The sequence below is a fragment of the Propithecus coquereli genome, unplaced genomic scaffold, assembly GCF_000956105.1.
Source record: "Propithecus coquereli isolate 6110/MARCELLA unplaced genomic scaffold, Pcoq_1.0 Scaffold51, whole genome shotgun sequence".
NCBI lineage: Eukaryota > Metazoa > Chordata > Mammalia > Primates > Indriidae > Propithecus > Propithecus coquereli.
Genome location: NW_012150952.1, coordinates 2,525,703 through 2,544,302, shown reverse-complemented (window position 1 = coordinate 2,544,302; position 18,600 = coordinate 2,525,703). Strand labels below are relative to the sequence as shown.

Genomic DNA, 18,600 nt, shown 5'->3' with positions numbered 1-18,600 from the left:
ATAATTATCTAGACTATAGACTACTGTGCATCTACAGGGAAAAAAGATGTTTCTAAAAATCTAAACTAATATCATCTTGTACAAAAAGTTGTTATTGTTAACCACATAAATATTAGAAATGGAATGTCTAAATTTAATATTAAAGCACAGTATTTTCCTCTCTGCATCTGTGTGTTTGTGTCTTAATAGGAAATTCTTTAAGACTTTGTGCAAACAGATGAAAGAAACTAAGCTAAAATTTGATTTATCGTATTTTAGGTTGCTTCAGGTGAATGCCACGAGGACACTGAAGTTTACAACATTACCCTGTGTACTGGGGATGAACTCACTCTGATGGGACAGGCAGAAATCCTTTATGCAAAAACTTTCAAGGAAAAGTCCCGACTCAACACGATCTTCAAAAAGATCGGCAAGCTCAATTCCATCAGCAAGCTGGGAAAAGGCAAAATGCCGTGCCTCATCTGCATGAATCACCGGACCAATGAAAGCATCAGCCTTCCATTCCAGTGCAAGGGCAGGTTTAGCACCCGAAGTCCCCTGGAACTTCAGATGCAGGAGGGTGAACACACCATCCGCAACATTGTGGAGAAAACTAGGCTTCCTGTGAATGTGACCGTGCCGAGTCCTCCGCCGAGAAACCCATACGACCTCCACTTCATCCGCGAGGGGCACCGCTACAAGTTTGTGAACATCCAGACCAAGACGGTGGTGGTTTGCTGTGTGCTGCGGAACAACAAGATCCTCCCCATGCACTTTCCTTTGCACTTGACTGTCCCCAAGTTCAGCCTCCCAGAACACCTGGTGAAAGGGGAGGGATGGCCCGAAACCCTGGTCCATCACTGGCTGGGTATCTGCCAAGAACAGTTTGACATTGATGAGTATTCACGGGCTGTCCGTGACGTGAAAACCGACTGGACCGAGGACTGCAAGAGCCCCAAGAAGGGCCGGTGCTCTGGCCACAACCACATGCCCAACTCCCTCAGCTATGCCCGCGATGAGCTGACCCAGTCCTTCCACCGGCTCTCGGTCTGTGTGTATGGCAACAATCTCCATGGCAACAGCGAGGTGAACCTGCATGGCTGCAGGGACCTGGGGGGAGAGTGGGCCCCCTTTCCTCATGACATCCTGCCCTATCAGGATTCTGGTGACAGTGGGAGCGACTACCTTTTCCCCGAAGCTAGCGAAGAATCAGGAGGCGCCCCAGGGAAGTCGGAACTTCCTTACGAAGAGCTATGGCTGGAGGAAGGCAAGCCCAGCCATCAGCCTCTCACTCGCTCCCTGAGTGAGAAGAGCAGGTGTGATCAGTTTAGAGGTTCTGTCCGGTCCAAATGTGCAACTTCTCCTCTTCCTGTCCCTGGGACTCTGGGAGCAGCAATGAAGTCTTCAGATAGTGCCCTACCTCCACCTCCAGTGCCTCCCAAATCTGAAGCCGTAAGTCCTTTCTGGTCTCGAGTGAGTGGTGTGCCCGTCCTTCTCTCTCTCTCTGCTCAGTCATCCACTAATCTGTTTTCTCAAAGGAAAACTCTCCAGCTGACTGTTATTAGAATGAGCCAATCTGTTTAGTTTGGAGTGAAGTATACATGCTAGCTAGATTATTTTGACCAGTGAGGAGTCAGAGTTTTACTCTATGTGTGATGAGAAATGCCTTGACAGTTTTTAACAGGAGAGGTTTGAACATGACTTTTGCTGCTACCTAGACAATGGATCACAGGGAGGAGAGAGTGGAAGGTGGAGGCAGAGAATAGGCGATTTCAGTAGCATAGGAATGAGGGGGTGATGGCCCTGGGCCACAATAGCTGATGAAGTGGACGTGGGTGGGAAGGAAAGAGAGCAATGAAGCAGAACGCCTAGATTTTTAGCTGGAGCGACAGAGTGGATGTGAGTGCCATTTGCAGTCCTGGGGACGACTGAAGGAGAACTAAACTCATGTGAGGGTAGGAAGGAAGCGGAGGAGAATCAAGCAACATCAGCATCACATGTAACTCTCCTGTATCCCTGAAGTTACACTGAGATCAACGCATAGTGGGTGTGCTCATGTATGAACACACACACACACACACACACACACACACACACACAGACACACCTCCCCCAGAACCGGGGGCCAGGGTGGTTCTATTTAACACCTTAAACATAACTCATTCAGGGTTTGATGGGCTTCTATTTAATTTTAATGTAAAGTTAAAATTTCAGTACTGTTCAGTACAGAAGAGGAGAAAGGGCTCTATCTTGACCATGTTCTTTGATTGACAGCCAATATGAACCTTTGCTGCTCATTTTTGATCATTGAATTTCATTACATCTGAAGAGAGAAAGTGCTAGAGGCATTAGGTATCATTCTGTTCATTTATTTGACAATATCCTTTACAGTGGTTTACTTTTTTCTATCTCTAAAGGAACCTTTCTTTGGGGAAAAAAAAAACCTTACCTGAATCCCAATATACAGAAGAGTTAAAACCCATCTGACTAAAGCACAGGTTGCGGGAGGGGCCTTCCTCACGCCCCTGCCCACTCTCTGTCCCTACCAGGTGGTCTCAAGACGTCTCTCCAGAACCCTGGGGCTGAGCAGAACTCAATTTCAAAACCATACAGTTGCTGGGCTAGACGCTAGAGATGCAACCATTGATTAGACCTGGACTCAGCCTTAGTATTAATACTTCTAAGCTTTAGGGAAGATAATAGATGAAAAGAGGTGACTATTAAATGAGTTAAAAGGTGATAAAAGGAGAGAGAGAGAGATCATATGTGTGGGAGTTCAGAAGAGAAAGGGAAACTTCTGGTTGGGGGACGAACGAGAGATGCCTTCGTGGAGACGATGACTATTGCCGTGGGCACAGAGAGCATACGTGAATAGGAAGGGCAGAGAGGTGAGAGTGATGGGCATTCCAAACAGAACAGTATGAGCAGGTGGGGGTGGAAGCTGGGAAAAATTTAAGCACAAATTAGGAAAAACAAGGATTTCTACTGGGCCACTGAATAGGGCTGCATAGGACACAGGACCGGCAGTGGTAGCTGAAAGGCTGGAGCCAGGGCACGGACAGCCCTGAGTGTCAGGCAGCAGTTTGTGCCAGGCGCCATGCTTAGCTGTCCACAAAGAGCCCTCCTTGCTGCAGAGTTTTCCTGAAAGAGGGTCCACCGATGCATGGCTCTTTGTTCCAGGACATAGGAACTCCCCAGAAGCTACAGGCCTGGACTTTCCCCTGCTCTTTACACGATCTTCCAGGGACCTCAAGGCACAAACCTAGAGATCCTTGTATTCAGTAGGAGTCTTGGAATATTTGGAGAAGTCATGGTGGGGTCCTTGTATTCTTGTCAGAGTGAAAAATAAGGGGGCACACCTCCAAGCAAGTACTCCAGGCACTTTAGAGATGTCTTAACTCAGCTATATATTTGATGTTACTTGATACTTAGGGCTCTGATCTTCAATAGGAACATGACCACATGAGCTTTTCCTATTGAATTTGGGTCCTACGTGGTGTATGCTGGGGATGTGTGTTTGTTGATTGACTGATGGACTCATCCAAGATGGTCACACCCCGGGTAATTTATGTAACCAAGTTTAGAGGTAGGAAACCGGTATCATGTGTTTTTTCTGTGGCTAATGAAAACTAAATATTAAGAGGCCCGATCTTGACCTCGGTACTAAAAGAAAAATACTAGAGCTAAATTTGAAACTAAAACCAAATCTCACAGGAAATGAAAAGATTTTGACCTCTAGTCTAAGCTGTAATTTGTTATGACATAAGAGAATCTTTTCAGAGTGTGTCCAATGTTTACAGAATGCTATAAACATAAAGATTTTTTATAAACACCTGAAATCATTTAATTTGCTTTTTTAAAAAAATTAGGCATTTCAAATGAAGTCATGTTTTTTTATTGGTTCTGTGACCGTGAAATGAATTTTCCATTTTTAGGATGTGCGTGGGATCCAGAGAACGTCATAATTGTTAGATGTGGCTTCAGCTTATAATTTTCAGAAGGGAACTTTAATGGCGCATAAATTCAAGTGCTCCCGCAGAATTAAATAAAAGTTCTTCTTTGGATAGTTCCAGTGGAGCAAGTCCTGGAGAGAGATGTGCCGTGTATGCAACAGCTGTCCCACCCAATAATTAAAGATGCTGGTGAGCTTTCAAGTGAGGCCAGCTGGACATTATCTGGGAAGGTGACAGCTCCCACCAGGTCCGTAGGGATAGAGGGTGCTGCCGCAGTGGAAAAGCATCAAAGAAAGGGTGTCTGTCCTAGTAAGGGGAGCAAAGCTGGCAGTTGGCGAATGCCCTGTTTGGCCACAGCGCATGACCTGGCCACGTTACCTTCCAGAGGCGCCATGCGTGGCTGCACGTTGGCCGGTTTGCTTCTGCTAAGTCTTCTGTTCCTCGCTTTCAGCTCCAGTGTCCTAAGTTGTGACCTATGTCTTTGTGCTCTTTCCCCAGCAGATTTTGACAGTCTTTCTTTCTGTGAAAGTGAGACTCAATCTCCCCCTTCAACAGTAACGCGCACTTCCTTTCCCGAGTTGTGCTGGAGCTCTGGCATCATCTGGCTTCTCCGCGGCCCTTTCCCATCTTCAACAGGGAAACTAGGTCGTGAGGCCAGACAGGAAGTCCTCGGGGACAGAGTAATCGGCTTAGCCTTGTCTGTATGCTTTGTTGATGTACCTTGCACTTGATGCTCTGTCCTCGTGTATCTTTGCAGAGATTGCTTCATAGTTCTTTAAGCAAAACGCTGCCACTGACCTATCTGGAATAGGAGCGGCTATTCCCTTCCTGACAAGAATGTCCCAGGGAAAAGTAAACAGTTGGTGATTCAAGGAGCAGACAGGACGCAGCCATTTGTGTCCCATAGAACTGTTGTAGCTGAGCGCACACCGGGGGAGCGTGCCCAGCATGGCATTTTCACTGTTTAAAATTTTGCAAGGTACCCCCAGATCAGAATGATCCAACAGTCCCTCTTAAGTGGATTATCGTTGTTGATTCGTGTGTTTATTCCAAACATGTCCTCTATTTCATAATATTGTGGGGGGACCTCTTCATCATTTTAATTCTCTGAGTATTAGCTGATATGTCTAAAATATTTACCCAGATACACTGTACAAGTGACAATCTTCAAGAGCTGTCTTTTTTTTTTCTTCTTTAGAAAATGCCATTTTGGAGAGCAATGCTGGGAAGACTTTATATTGCGCAAAATTCTATAAATAGGATGTTTGCTTCCCAGATTGCTCCGGTCTGCACAGTGAATTACAAATGGTTATCAAAATTACAGGGTCACAGGTCTCCTAAAACCATTTGTGTGGCAGTGTCCTATTTGAGGACCCCAGGAACCAGTGATCAATGTCCTCCATCTGTCTTCGGAAAGAGAAAAAAATACATTCACTCTTGGTTGGTTGTTGACATTACAGCAGTTCCTGAGACTCTGGTGAAAGGAAAATCATAAAAGGAGCTCTTTTGTGAACCACTGGCTTCCACCAGGTGTTACTGCAGTGTTGGTGAATTTGCTAACCTTTGTGATAGACAAGGATGCCCCCACAACTTATGAGAAACAGCGTGTAGGGAGTGAGTTGTAAGATGGATTGGTAGCATGTATTCATTGCTGGGAGGCTGGAAGTCCATCATAAATGAAGTTCCTTTAATGAAGCGCTCTTGCTGGTGTTTGAGAAAAATAAGACTTATAGTGTAAATTAAACGCCTGATTGACTGGGCCTACTCCAGTAGGTGCTTGAAAAAACTTGATGTAACTATAGAGAAGTAAGTTGGGGTGCCTGGATCTGCCTCCGACAGGCTGAGCAATGGATAAGAAAATGGAAGCAAATACCAGGTACCCTGGAAGTCTTCCTTTCCCCTCTTGGTGGAATTCTGGAGAGAAGTGGTCTTCATGCTGTGATAGCGTGGCATCTGGGAGCCACACATGGATGTGAATCCTTGTACGACCACTTAGTAGCTTCACACCTTGGAGAAAGTATGTAACCTCCTGGAGTCAGTTCCTGTGGGGATGATACGTTCTTCACTCTCCACGTTATTGTACTATAGAAAGTACATGGCACTTTTCCCTGGCACTTGGCAAACATTCAAAATAAATAGCGATAATTTAATAAAGGATGGGTTCCAATTTAAGGTCATGTACTGACTTTTTAGCATTTTTTTTCCTCTCTCTCTGTCCTTCCTTGACTAAGGGATGGAGAAGCGAAGTCACCCTTTCCAGGTTCACAAGGCACCTCCAAAAAGTCAGGAGGCAGATGGGGGTGGGCACATCCTCCCCCACAGCCAGAGGGCGGGGTCAGCCACCACGGTACCCGGACAGGGGCCACTCGGCCTCACGATCCAAAAGTGCGTGTGATTGTTCATTTTGCAAACATTTAGCAAAACATTCTATTAATCTGACTTTTAAAAAGTCTAGTTGAGAAGATAGGTGTTAGATTATAGTTACCTGGCTACAGAATCATCATAAACTCTGTAATCATCATAAGCCAAAAAAAAGAGCTCCAGAAATGTTTGGCATGCTGTGGATCCCAATAACATAATCCCTTACTGGAGGGCTTAGGAGTTCTGAAGAACTACAGAGTTCCTGTGAAAAAGCCACATGGGATTCTAAGGCTACAAACAAGTGTTAAGAAACTAGCATTCCCAGGCAAACCTATGTAGAAGCACTAAAGGTGAGAAGTTGCCTTGGATAACTAACCCCATTCCTCATGCATGGCTGGGCTGGGTCATGGTGCTGCCAGATCTCATAACCCTGGATGTGCCCACCCTACAGAGTTAGAGGCCAAGTTAAGAAAGTGCTGTAAAAATGTATGTTTATAAACTGGGGAAAAGAGCTGTGAGAATTCATTCTATTTTTATTTTGTCTTTGGGCTTTTTCCCCTCTATCAAATATTAATATTAGAAAAGGCATTAAAGGACAGATTATCCTGAATAAACGTGATGTATTAATATTCAAGTTTAGGTACTAAAAGATTAATCTGGAAATGATTATTTACTTTTCAAAATAACTGCTCTACAAAAGGATTCACTCAGGATTCTGCTAATTAATGAGGTCTCCTAGAGCATTTGACATTTAATTAATTTTAATTACAACTTTTGAGGAGTTCTCTGTAAGCAAGCCATACCTATATTCCCATTTGTTAATTGAAATAAGGACTAAATTAGTATTGTGTTTAGGTAGCATTGAAACTAATTGCCTTCCGTTTCATGTAGGTTGTTTCTAAATGAAACCTTCTAGGCCAAGAATTTTTTTTCCTCCTTCTTCCGTGTTCATTGAAAATCTCAATGATTAGCATGTTAATAAAGGTAATTATAATATTCTATGGGATAAGTCTTGTTTCAAATCTGCACTCTTGGGTACCATTTGTATAAAATCACATTAATAGGAAGGTTAGATACTATTTAAGTATGTCTGTCATGTATTATCCTCTTGCTCAGGAAAGGCCTTTATTCTGTGCCCCAGTGGCATAGACTATTCTTCTGAGTCCATGGAAGGTCCCCAGATTTTAAACAAGTACTTCTTTTCAGAACCACTTGCCCTTCTTGCCATCCAACCAGCGAGTGGCTGCCCACTCCCTCCCCCTTTGCCTCCCTTGCCCGAGGCTGGAATATCGGAGGCCATTTCTGAGAAAGGTCTGTCTTAGGTCCTTATCATCAATGTATAAAAATGGAAAAAAGAAACTCAGGCATCTGAGAATCAAGATTTTGACTGTAAATCATATTTGCCCTTGGATAATTAATCAAATAGAGGTTCATTTATTGTACTTTGTCACTGTAAAACTTTAATTTCTCTTTGGCTGAAAATATCCACTTATAGTTATGTGACAGGGTTATGAACTCTTTGTATGAAAGCCTCTTTATAAATAAGGTTTCTTAAGGCTGTAATGATTTTGTTATCTGGGAGAGGGAGTGTGGGAAGAAATGTAAAATGCAGGGCAGAGGGCATGAAGTGAAGGCAAAGTTACAAAGTTCACAGATGCATGGTTACAAAACTCCTTTCTTTGGATTGCTCACATTATCCTGAGATTGGCTTTTTAGAAAGAAAACTCATCAGTTTTTTATCAAGCTCACCTATAGTGTATATACTTTCTGAATCATTGTCAGTCTGGAAACAAAATGATCCTTATCCCACGTATTCCCAAATCGCTTTAGTGATTGCCCACAAGCAATTGATTCCAAGCAATGTGATCTTTGAGACAGGAAATATTGTCCCTCTCCCACCCCCAGCATGTGACAGTAGGTTTTAGACTGTTAACTAAGGAAACGCAAGGCCCTGTCACCTGGTTTCTCCAGATCCATTGTCTTGTATGTAAGAGTTGAACAACTGCTGCTCTGAAGTTGATTTTTTCCCCCAAAAGGATATCTGATGACTGTTAAGCAAAGAATGTGTCATAATTAAGAGTTCTGTTTATCTTTCTTAAGCTCTCTTTGGACTTATTAGTAGTGCAGGGATATGGAAGTGGCGCTTCATCCACAGAAGAGGACTAGGGAGCTCCAAGCAACAAAGGCTTTCCAAGTAACGTTGTCGTACGACAAAGCCCGTTCTCACACTGTACTGTTTCATCAACACTTGGTGTGCCTTTTATTTCTTGTATTCTCTTGATCCCTAAGAAGTGTCAGAGAAAGATATGTAACAGGAGAAAGAAACTGGTTCACGGGTAACATGTAGAAAATACTCTGGTTGTATACAGGTGTTTCAATTTTTGTTCTGCAAACACCTACAGGTTACCCTGTTTTCCAACCATGCAATCATGAGTTTTGCGCTATTAACAAATCCCCATGCCTGTTAACACATGGCTATTTAGAGAGGAGACCTTGTTTTCCATTTTTTAAAAATTATTGATCCTTTACCCTGTGCTCAGGTCCAGCTAAACAAGAGTTACAGCTGTAGGGAGTGGGGAGGGAAAAGGAAGGTTAAATGCCTGTTCCAGGAGTCAAGAAATCAAGTTAAGCTTTCTGGACAGTGTTCCAAAAGTGAAGAAAATGGCCCCATTCTATGATGCCTTTGATTTCAACCAAAGATGAGAGTCGGGTTTGACTTTGTTGACCACCTTCACTTAGAAACACAGAGCATTTGTTCTGTTAGGTGTGTTTCATCTTTGCTCTTGCTGTTAGATGGTGCGCTGCCATTCATTATGTTCCTGGCTTTGTTTGCCCAGCAGTGGTGTGGAAGAGGCAGAGAGAGCAATGGAAAAATATGTTCTCCCTTCCATCTTCTTAAAGGAGAGCACAGGGTCCCAGGAGGCAATAGAGATCACGTACATGCATGTATATACCCAGGCACATTTTTCAAGTTTAAAAAAAATAAGGCATGCTTCCTTCCGTCCAGCATCCCTTTCTAGCAGTTGCCTCACTCCTGTCTTCCCAGCCGGTGTCCGTGAGAAGAGTGATCTGCCCTCACCACCGCCCCCTCGCCTCCTGTCTAGCGTGGGCCCACTGGTGTCTGGCTCTGCACCTTCGCTCGGCTCACACCTCATCTTCTGAGATCACCAGTGAGTGACCTGCTCACTGTCCCGTTAGGGAAACTCTTCCAGTCCCTTTCTGGACATTCTGACATCTCTCCATCTTTAAACTGCAGTCATCCCTCCCTTGGCTTCCTGGACACCACCTGGGCGTGGTTCTGTTCTGTGAGTGGTGGGATGTGCTTACCTGTTTGTCTCCTCCTTTGTCTCCTCTGCTGCCCATCCTTGGGGGCTCAACCTTCTTCTCATCTGGGATCTCAATGCTGCCATAACTTCAGATTCTGCCTATCAGCAGAATATTGAGCCTCTGACTCAGTATTATCAAAACTGAACTCCTCGATTTATCCTGAGCCCTGTTCTGAATGTCCATCTAATGAAGGGCACCGGTATTTGCTTCATCTCCTAAGGCCTCCAGACCAGAACATCATTCTGATTGTTCTTTCATGCTTCTATACCTTTTGTACACTCACAACCCTTCCTCCTCAAGACTTCTCAGTAAAGTTTCCTATGAATTTGTTCTTCTTCTCTCACCTTGAGTAAAGTCATGGTGCTCCCACAAACTGTGGCACATACTGCTCTTATTACATTTGCCAATTTGTATCTTAATCATGCGTTTGTCTCCCTCCCTCACAACTGACTGTGTGAGTTAGTCATTGTATACTCAACATAGCTCAGTGAGCATACCATAGGCACTCAACATATATGTGGACAAATAAATAGCAAAATGCAATTAATGGAGCCCGTGGGAAAAGAGAAAGTGATGGCCGTGTTCCCCAGGCTCCTAGGGACGATCGAAGTGGATGGTGCCTGTGGTCCTGGCTGTTAGCCCACAGGAAAGACACCTTTGACAGCTTGCCTCAAACCCCACTGTTAGATTATTTCAGTGTTAAATGGCTGAATGTGCCGCCCTAGGAAGATGCCCCATAGAGTAAGGAGAAGTTACAGCTCAAGAAAGAACTGAACTCACCATTTTCACCTTTCACCGTATTAGCATTCTGTTTAGCTCGGGGTTAGTGATTTGCTATTTGAATACCAAGGAGGATTATAATAACACCAGGGGAGTGGTATTATTAATACATTTGATAAGAATTGAATCATTGAACATTTTAGAAGAGAAAGACTGAAGGGGCAAGGGTGGGAGATAGACTAGAAGTGTGACAGCTGGAAAGAAAAGCTTTAGGCCAGGGAATAGCCGGGGAAGCGAGGCATTGGGTAGGAATGGGAGTTGCCCTCCCCGCCGCCACCTGCATCTGTCTTGTGCTCTTTGACCCTGTCATAAACGGCAGGATTTCAGTGTCTGGAGCTTCTCTGTGAACCCAAGCTACTTATAACCAGAAATTCCCGGCAGGTAGGCAAAGGTCACCTGTAGTCCATGGTGGACGGGAACACTCACCTCGAAACAGAATGCCAGCCCTTCACTTAGCACCAGTGTCGGAGGCTCACTCCCCATAAAATACAGGTGCCTCCCCCACCTTGTGCTGCCAGGTGAAGTCCCGTCTTAAATGCTACACTGGAAATAAATAGAAGGGCTTTGGTCCATGAGGCACACTATAGTCTATCAGAGCCTCATTTTAGAGTAGTGATTGCTCTAGGGGGTGCTGTATCAAAGCCACGGCATTTCCTGGTTCAGGAATACTGTCATTGTCATTTTCACTCTGATACCGTGTCAAAGTGGAGTTGGTGGTGGTCACGCGCCAGATCTACTGGCACCTTTTTCCCCTAGATTGACACTGATACAGGTGTCACCGAAAAACTAACATCCAGCCCAAATGACTTGTCAAAAATAATTTCCACATAAAAATATAAAAGGCATTCTCTGGTGTATGTTTAAAAATAACAGTGCCTTTTTGTATTTTTTGTGACATCTGATACCCTCTACCTGACATTCTGTGTGACATGCTTGTGCCAGGGGTGACAGGTCCCCAAACTCTGCCATCCACAGGATAGTTATAACGGTGACAGTCCCTACACTATAGCTCTCCGGCAGTTTAAATATACCTGGAGAGGCTGGGCGCGGTGGCTCACGCCTGTAATCCTAGCTCTCTGGGAGGCTGAGGTGAGCGGATTGTTTTGAGCTCAGGAGTTCGAGACCAGCCTGAGCAAGAGCGAGACCCCGTCTCTACTAAAAATAGAAAGAAATTAATCGGACAACTAAAAATACATAGAAAAAAAATTAGCCGGGCATGGTGGCGCATGCCTGTAGTCCCAGCTACTTGGGGGGCTGAGGCAGAAGGATCGCTTGAGCCCACGAGTCTGAGGTTGCTGTGAGCTAGGCTGACGCCACGGCACTCTAGCCCGGGCAACAGAGTAAGACTCTGTCTCAAAAAAAATAAATAAATAAAATAAATAAATAAATATACCTGGAGAATCAGTCAGTACAAACAGCGTGTGAGCAGAGTCCAGAAGCAGCGGTTGGTTCTGGGGCTACTTGCAGTGGTCCCAGACAGAGCATGTAATGACTGGGGCTGGGCCACAGAGACTGACATTGGGGGAGGGGGAGCAGTAGAAACTAAAGTAGAGAAGGGGCACAAAAGCACGGGGTCTGCTGAGGGGACCCTGACTCCACCACGTTGGAAGGACCTGTGCGCTCAGGTAGAGGAGCAATGGCAGAAATGACCGGGAAGATGTGTCGGAGCCAGACCACAGAGGGCGAGTGGCGGGTGGAGGGCTGGGGGGTCCTTATCCAGCAGTCAGAGGAGCCGTTGGAGACAGCAAGTAACATGATGAGAGCCACACACCGAGGCTTTTAGAAGGAATGAGCTGAAAATATAGCCCTTAAAAGTGAAATTGAATATGAGGGAAATCTGGAAATAGGGGGCTTGGCCATCCAGTTGTAAATTGCCTTTGACTGTCAGATAAAAATCATCTGAAGCACAGCTACCTTCCTCCTGATGTAAATGTCCCATGTTGAATCCAATCAAGAAGCAAAGAATACTGTTAATAGAACACTCACTGTTCTGAGGGTGTAAGAGATAGGAAGTAAGATGGTACAATAAACCCTCACTATTTCTAACTTCTGAATCCCAAATTGTATATAGTCCACCAAGGTGTATGATTCTGCCCATGAAATGCAGTGAAATAGGACTTCATTGGAGCAGCCACATGTGCCGCAACACGTTGAAAGTAACAAAGCCCCGTGCAGGTGTGTTTGTGGGATCTTCAGCTGTGCCCACCTGCTGAGGGTACCACCTGCCTGGTGTAGCACAAGCTACTCACTTTGTACCTCGAAAAAATGACACATGAAAATCTTGTCATGAATGGGGTCCATTACAAGTCATCTTTTTTTAAAAAAGCAACCACCTTTTCTCCAAAGCGTGTTTCAAGAAAGCCTAGTTCTTTCACTTTGAACGCACGTAATTACACCCAAACTGCCCTCTCATCACGAAGAAGAAGAATTTTTCTCTGGCCTCATATTCTTGTCTCTTTCATGACAACATCCCAACCCTTAGAGTAGAATCAATCAATCAGTCAGTCTCTCTCTCTCTCTCTCTCTCACACACACACACACACACACACACACACACACACACACACGTTCTTTAACTCCTTTCAGGAGTCACGTGGCCACTCCCAAAGCTCTCTCTGTCTCAAATTCTGTCTCCAGGGCCAGCTGTCAACACCCCGAGTTAGCCATAGCTCACCTTCCTCCCCACGCCCTGTAGCCTACAAATGCTTCTTTTCACTGTCCCCTCCCCCCACCATGCGGGAAACCACTGGAAAGCGCTTCAGGAGTGCCCGGTTCTGAAGGCAGTGGCCTGACCAGCTCCCAGTGACCTTGGGTGCCTGGAGTTGGTTATAAGAACAGGACTTCCCTTAGGTCAAATTCAACTGCAAGTGGCTTCTTTTCTGAGTTCCAAGAGAGCTGGGTCAGCCAACTATTTTAAAGTAACATGCATGTTGTAACTGACACCTGAGCATATTATAATTGACATCTCAGGTAAGCAGTCCCTAATGAAATGTCATACTTAATACTAATTCCAAAGTTTAGAAAATTCTAAATGGCATCCAGCATTAAACATGTTTTCCTCATGCTCCACTCTAACCTAGTATTGAGAAGTGACTGTTTATTAAATTTAACTGATAAACTCCTTATTCCTTGCACTTTTTCCATGATTCCAATTACTATAATCTTAAATACCACCAGGCACGTCTATAATAAAGGGACACCCTAAATTCCATAGACATTCCCTGAGAAAGAAAAGAAACTGGCTACTGTTCAGTTCACTAACAAGGAAGATAAACCAAACCCCGGGAGTAGAGTGACCGGGCCAGAGCTTCAGTGTCCTAGTTGCTTCTCAGCTTCTTTAGAAAGGAAGACCCCCATTTAGTCAAAGCAGGAGTCTAAAAAAAAGAAGAGTAAAAGAAGAAAAAATTATTTATAGAAAAAAAATTGAAAAAATTAAAAGAAAGGAAGACCCCCAAAATGGTGCAAGAGCCTCTCCCTGGGCCAGCTGGACGATCCTCTCACCATCGTCCAAACCTCCTTTCTTCCCGGGTTTCCTTGCTACAGTCATTCACCACCTTTTTAAAAGCTCACAAGGGGAAAGCCTGCATCTATTGGAGAAGAAATCTGCTCTGAATACTTTGTTTTAGTCTAAAGAGCTTCTCCAGATGAAAAACTTTCCTCCTACCAATCCAGTGGGCCCCAGGAACCAGGGCTGCGGGTCCTGCAGCTAGGAGCGATGCTCCCTGCCCCCAGGAAGAAATGCCACGGATGAGGCTTTCTAAATTGCTTCCATTTCACTCAGAATTGAGGTTCTCTGGGCCACCCATGGCCACGGGCCTTTTCTTACTGGCTGGTTTTCTTTGGCAAGTGAATCAGGCCTGGGCTGTGAGCTAGAGGCCCAGTATGCAGTTAGGGTAGGTGGTGGAAGATGCAGTGTAATAACATGAACCCATTTCATCTCGTCTTGAGCAAACCCCATACCAAAGCTAATGGGAGGTGGCCAGAGCTGCTTGGCCAGAAAGGAGTTGAAGGCAAAGGTGAAAAAATTGGTGGGAACGTGGCCTAAAAGCAGACCAGGCAGGCGTGTCAAAGCACAGCATTTTTGACGGAGTCAGAATTGGCTCTTTTTTTTTTTACCTCTGTAGTTGAGGGTAGACTAGCAGAACCGGGTATAAACTGCCCCCTGCTGCCTGACACAGAGAAGTACATTAAAAACGTCCACTTCATTAATAAGAGTTGTGTTCTGAAATGCCTGCAGGGAATGGGAAGCAAACTGGGGGCGTGGCAGGCAGACTCAGACAAGCTGTAGACCTCACAGGTCACCTAGATCCTCTCAGATCTGAAGATGAAGGAAGGCTGATAGAGTTGAAAGCACCTCTTAGTAAAAGTACTTTTTGGGGGGATTTGGGGAGCTGCCTCATTACTCCTTCTGCAACCTCGTTTGTCGAAGTGTGGCCCACATGAGTTAGAGATGCAGGCTCTCAGGCTTCTCACCAGGTCCAGCCAATTAGAATCTGCATTTTTCACAAGATCCCCAGGTGATTCATGTGCATGTTACATTTGAGAAGCCCTGAGTTTAACTTCAGAAGGAGCTTTAACCCTGGAGAAGGCCCACTGTTCCTCCTAAGGCTTGGATCAAATTGAGTTCGGTTTGAACAGTGAGAGAACACAGCCCAACAGGAGAGATTATCCTCTATTAAGATCTCAAATGCCTTATGTCCTTACTTTCTTAATACTTCTTTTTTCTCCATCCTCACATTGCACTAGCTCTTTAACCAAAGTCACTTGAACTTGCTGTATTTCACATTACTTGCTACTTTTCAGCAGCAACTGGCATCTACCAAGCAGTTTCTTTCAAAACCAGTCTGTCCCAGCAAGTGTGTGACAGGCGTCTGATTTGCTCTCTGGCAGCCTGTGTGTTCACCATCATTCTTGTTTGCTCCAGTCTTCTCTCCCCCTCGCTTATACCCTGCTGTTGTTGTTTAAGAGTCGCAACCGGAGCCTACAGGATCGAGCTGGCCCCCGGTGGCATTGTCAGTCTGTTGCTAACCTGGAGTGTTCTTTTCCGCGCCAGGTCAGGGAAGAATGCCGGCTCCTGAACGCCCCACCTGTTCCACCCCGAAGCGCAAAGCCTTTGTCCACCAGCCCCTCCGTCCCTCCTCGCACAGTCAAGCCAGCGCGGCAGCAGACTCGCTCTCCCAGCCCCACCTTGTCCTACTATTCTTCAGGGCTGCACAACATGTAAGTCGTCTTGCCCGGCCCCGCTGCCACTTCTCATCCGCCAGGCCCCGGGTTCTTGAGAACATTCGCAAGGTAGCCATAACCCAGGCAGGGCGGGTGGGAGAGGAAATGGTTTTTAAATTTATTTTTGAAATTATTTTACTGGGAGAGCATGATGGGGCCCCCATTGGTTTTGAGCTAGGGTAGAAGAGCCAATGTCTTTTGAAGAAAAATGCCACGAGAATCTGTGAGAAATTAAGTGATTCAGGCCAACTAGATTCTCTTGGAAAAACCCGTGGACTGCCATCAGTTCTCCCAAATCAGCATCTAGTTCTTTCCGCTTCGACTTTGACACGGCTGACGGCACCTTCCATCAGGACCGAGAAGTGAAAGGGGCCCACTGGCTCCGTGCTCTGAATTTCCACCCAGACGGGAGTCCCTTTCTGACCACTGCTGCTGAGCAGTCATTTCCCCCTGTCCAGATCCTTCTGGTGCAGCGAGTTCGTTCTTTTGCAGTGCAAGTCGTTCCACTGTTGGCAAATGCCTATGTGGGTGTGTATATATATATATTTTAGAAATCCTTTCTGATATCGAGTTGGGATCTACGTCTTTGTAACTTTCAACTATTTGTGATGTCTACAAAAACAAAAATAGGGCCACCCCGCTTCTCTTTCTCAACTCATGAAAATTCAAAGTCAGCTATGATGTAAGTCTTCTCTTCTCCAGAAGAAACACCCTCAGTTCCCTCTGCTGCTTCCCCTGACATCGCTGCCAGACCCCGCATCAGCCTGGTCGCCCACCTTTGAGTACACCCTAGTTTCACTGTTGCTCTTAAAATAGGGCCCCCAGAGCTGAGGGCACCATGCCACGTGTGCTCTTTACAGTTTAAAGTGGCTCTCTTTGCAGGTATTTTTTGTTATCTGGGCATTGAAAGCCTTAGGCTAATGTTACTCGATTGTACAGAAACTAAGGCTAGGATGATTTATTTGAATAAATTTCTTCCTACCTCAGACTTTTGGGTGGAAGTAGAGCCGTGGGTGGTGATGATGCAAAATCATGTCTTTGTAGCACAAGGACGGCAAGCGTGGGGCACCACTTGCCACTTCTTCCCTCCACCCTTGCCCACTGCAGACATCACTAACCAGTCATGGCACCTGTTGTGCAAAGCCCAAACGTGACTGAAGAATTTTTCTCATCAGAAAGATCCAGGCACCTGCTAACAATGGTTTTCTTATTAGCTAAAATATGTATTTTTCCATCTCCACTGTAAGCTTTCAAATCATTACATACACATCCACAATTACCAATGTATTTAATTATAGATTCATTTTTAAAATCTCAGTGAGGTTAGTGGGTACTTTATTGAATTCATGTTATGAATACTGTATTTTTTTTTTCCTAACTACCCTTTTCTACTCAGCAATAACATCTATGAATAATGAAAGCCTTGGGCTTGGGCTTTTTTTTAAATACTAATTTTCTTTTCTGTTTGCTTTTAAGCAGCGTTACTAAAAGTGACACAAGTCCTTCTGAAAGTGCTCCTGTTTCCTGCTATCCATGTAGCCGAGTGAAGACGGATTCTGTGGACCTGAAATCCCCGTTTGGAAGTCCTTCTGCTGAGGCTCTGTCTTCCCGGCTCTCGTGGCCTAACCATTATTCGGGAGCATCAGAGGGCCAGACCAGGAGTGACTTCCTGCTGGATCCAAGCAGGAGTTACAGTTACCCTAGACAAAAGACACCAGGCACACCAAAGAGAAACTGCCCAGCACCCTTTGATTTTGATGGCTGTGAGCTCTTGGCGAGCACCCCCAACTCAGCCACTGCAGAATTCAGTAGCAGCGTCTCTGGTTGTCCCAAGTCAGCCAGCTACTCTCTGGAGAGCACAGATGTGAAAACTCTTGCAGCTGGCGCAACAAAGCAGAGTGTATCATGCCCTGCCTTACCCCCCAGGGCCCCAAAACTAGTGGAAGAGAAAGCTGCCTCCGAAACGTCTCCTTTGCCTCTGAAAATCGATGGTGCTGAGGAAGACCCCAAGTCTGGGTCACCAGATCTCTCTGAGGACCAGTATTTTGTTAAAAAGGGCATGCAGGACATCTTCTCCGTCTCCTACCCTTTCTCATCTCCACTCCACCTCCAGCTGGCCCCCAGATCCTGTGGCGATGGTTCCCCATGGCAGCCACCTGCTGACCTGTCCGGACTCTCTATAGAGGAAGTGTCCAAGTCATTACGGTTCATTGGTTTGTCCGAAGATGTCATATCATTCTTTGTTACCGAAAAGATTGATGGGAATTTGCTTGTCCAACTAACAGAAGAAATCCTCTCAGAGGATTTCAAATTGAGCAAACTGCAGGTGAAGAAAATAATGCAATTCATTAATGGCTGGAGGCCCAAAATATAGCCAAATGAATCCCCAGCTAGCATGGAACAAAACTGATAAATGTATGTTCTGGAAGGGGTGGGCTGGGACACAATTTCATGTTTTTGCACTAAAAACCTTCTCTGTAAATAGGGATAAGAGAAACTCTTACTATGCAGATTACGTTTTTGAATGGTGAACAGGCTATTTTGTACATCAATAAAAATGCTGTACAGAACACTTGGAGGTGTGCCTTGTACGTCACTCAACACTCAGCAGCTGCTAAAAGAAAAAAAAGGCATGTGCAGAGAAATCATTCTTAACCCAAGTAGATTTATGCAAGAAGGTATGATATTTATTACAAAATAGCCAAAGCCGAAAGACGTAAGAATCTTTAAAAAAAAAAAAACACTTTTGAACAACAATTCCCTTCTTTCAGGGGGTTGACTTTAGACAATTAACTATATTCTGTACTCTGTCATTTGGATTGCTTAATGCTAATTGTTTTTCTCTTGTGCCTGAAAATGTTAGTGGTATGAAATGACACTTTAATGTTACATGCTTGGTGGGGATCTTTTTATCAAAAGGCATTTTCCAAAAGTCATGTGTTGATAGAGGATATATGGTGTCCTCAGAAATCATACA

The 18,600-nt window shown here is 45.0% G+C and overlaps 1 protein-coding gene across 2 annotated transcripts in view; it reads left to right on the top strand.

Moving 5' to 3' along the window:
• The window catches only part of GAREM (GRB2 associated, regulator of MAPK1), a 235,725-nt gene extending 217,530 nt beyond the window's left edge, over window positions 1-18,195 (top strand). Inside the window, exons 4-6 of one of the 2 annotated variants that reach the window (XM_012656617.1) lie at window positions 259-1,431; window positions 15,454-15,620; window positions 17,103-18,195. In XM_012656617.1, coding sequence (XP_012512071.1) covers window positions 259-1,431; window positions 15,454-15,620; window positions 17,103-17,997 — 2,235 coding nt within the window. In that variant the 3' untranslated portion in view covers window positions 17,998-18,195. Of the gene's footprint in view, window positions 1-258; window positions 1,432-15,453; window positions 15,621-17,099 lie in introns of both variants that reach the window. The other variant, XM_012656616.1, reaches the window with a different exon arrangement.
• The last annotated feature ends 405 nt before the right edge of the window (window positions 18,196-18,600 follow it).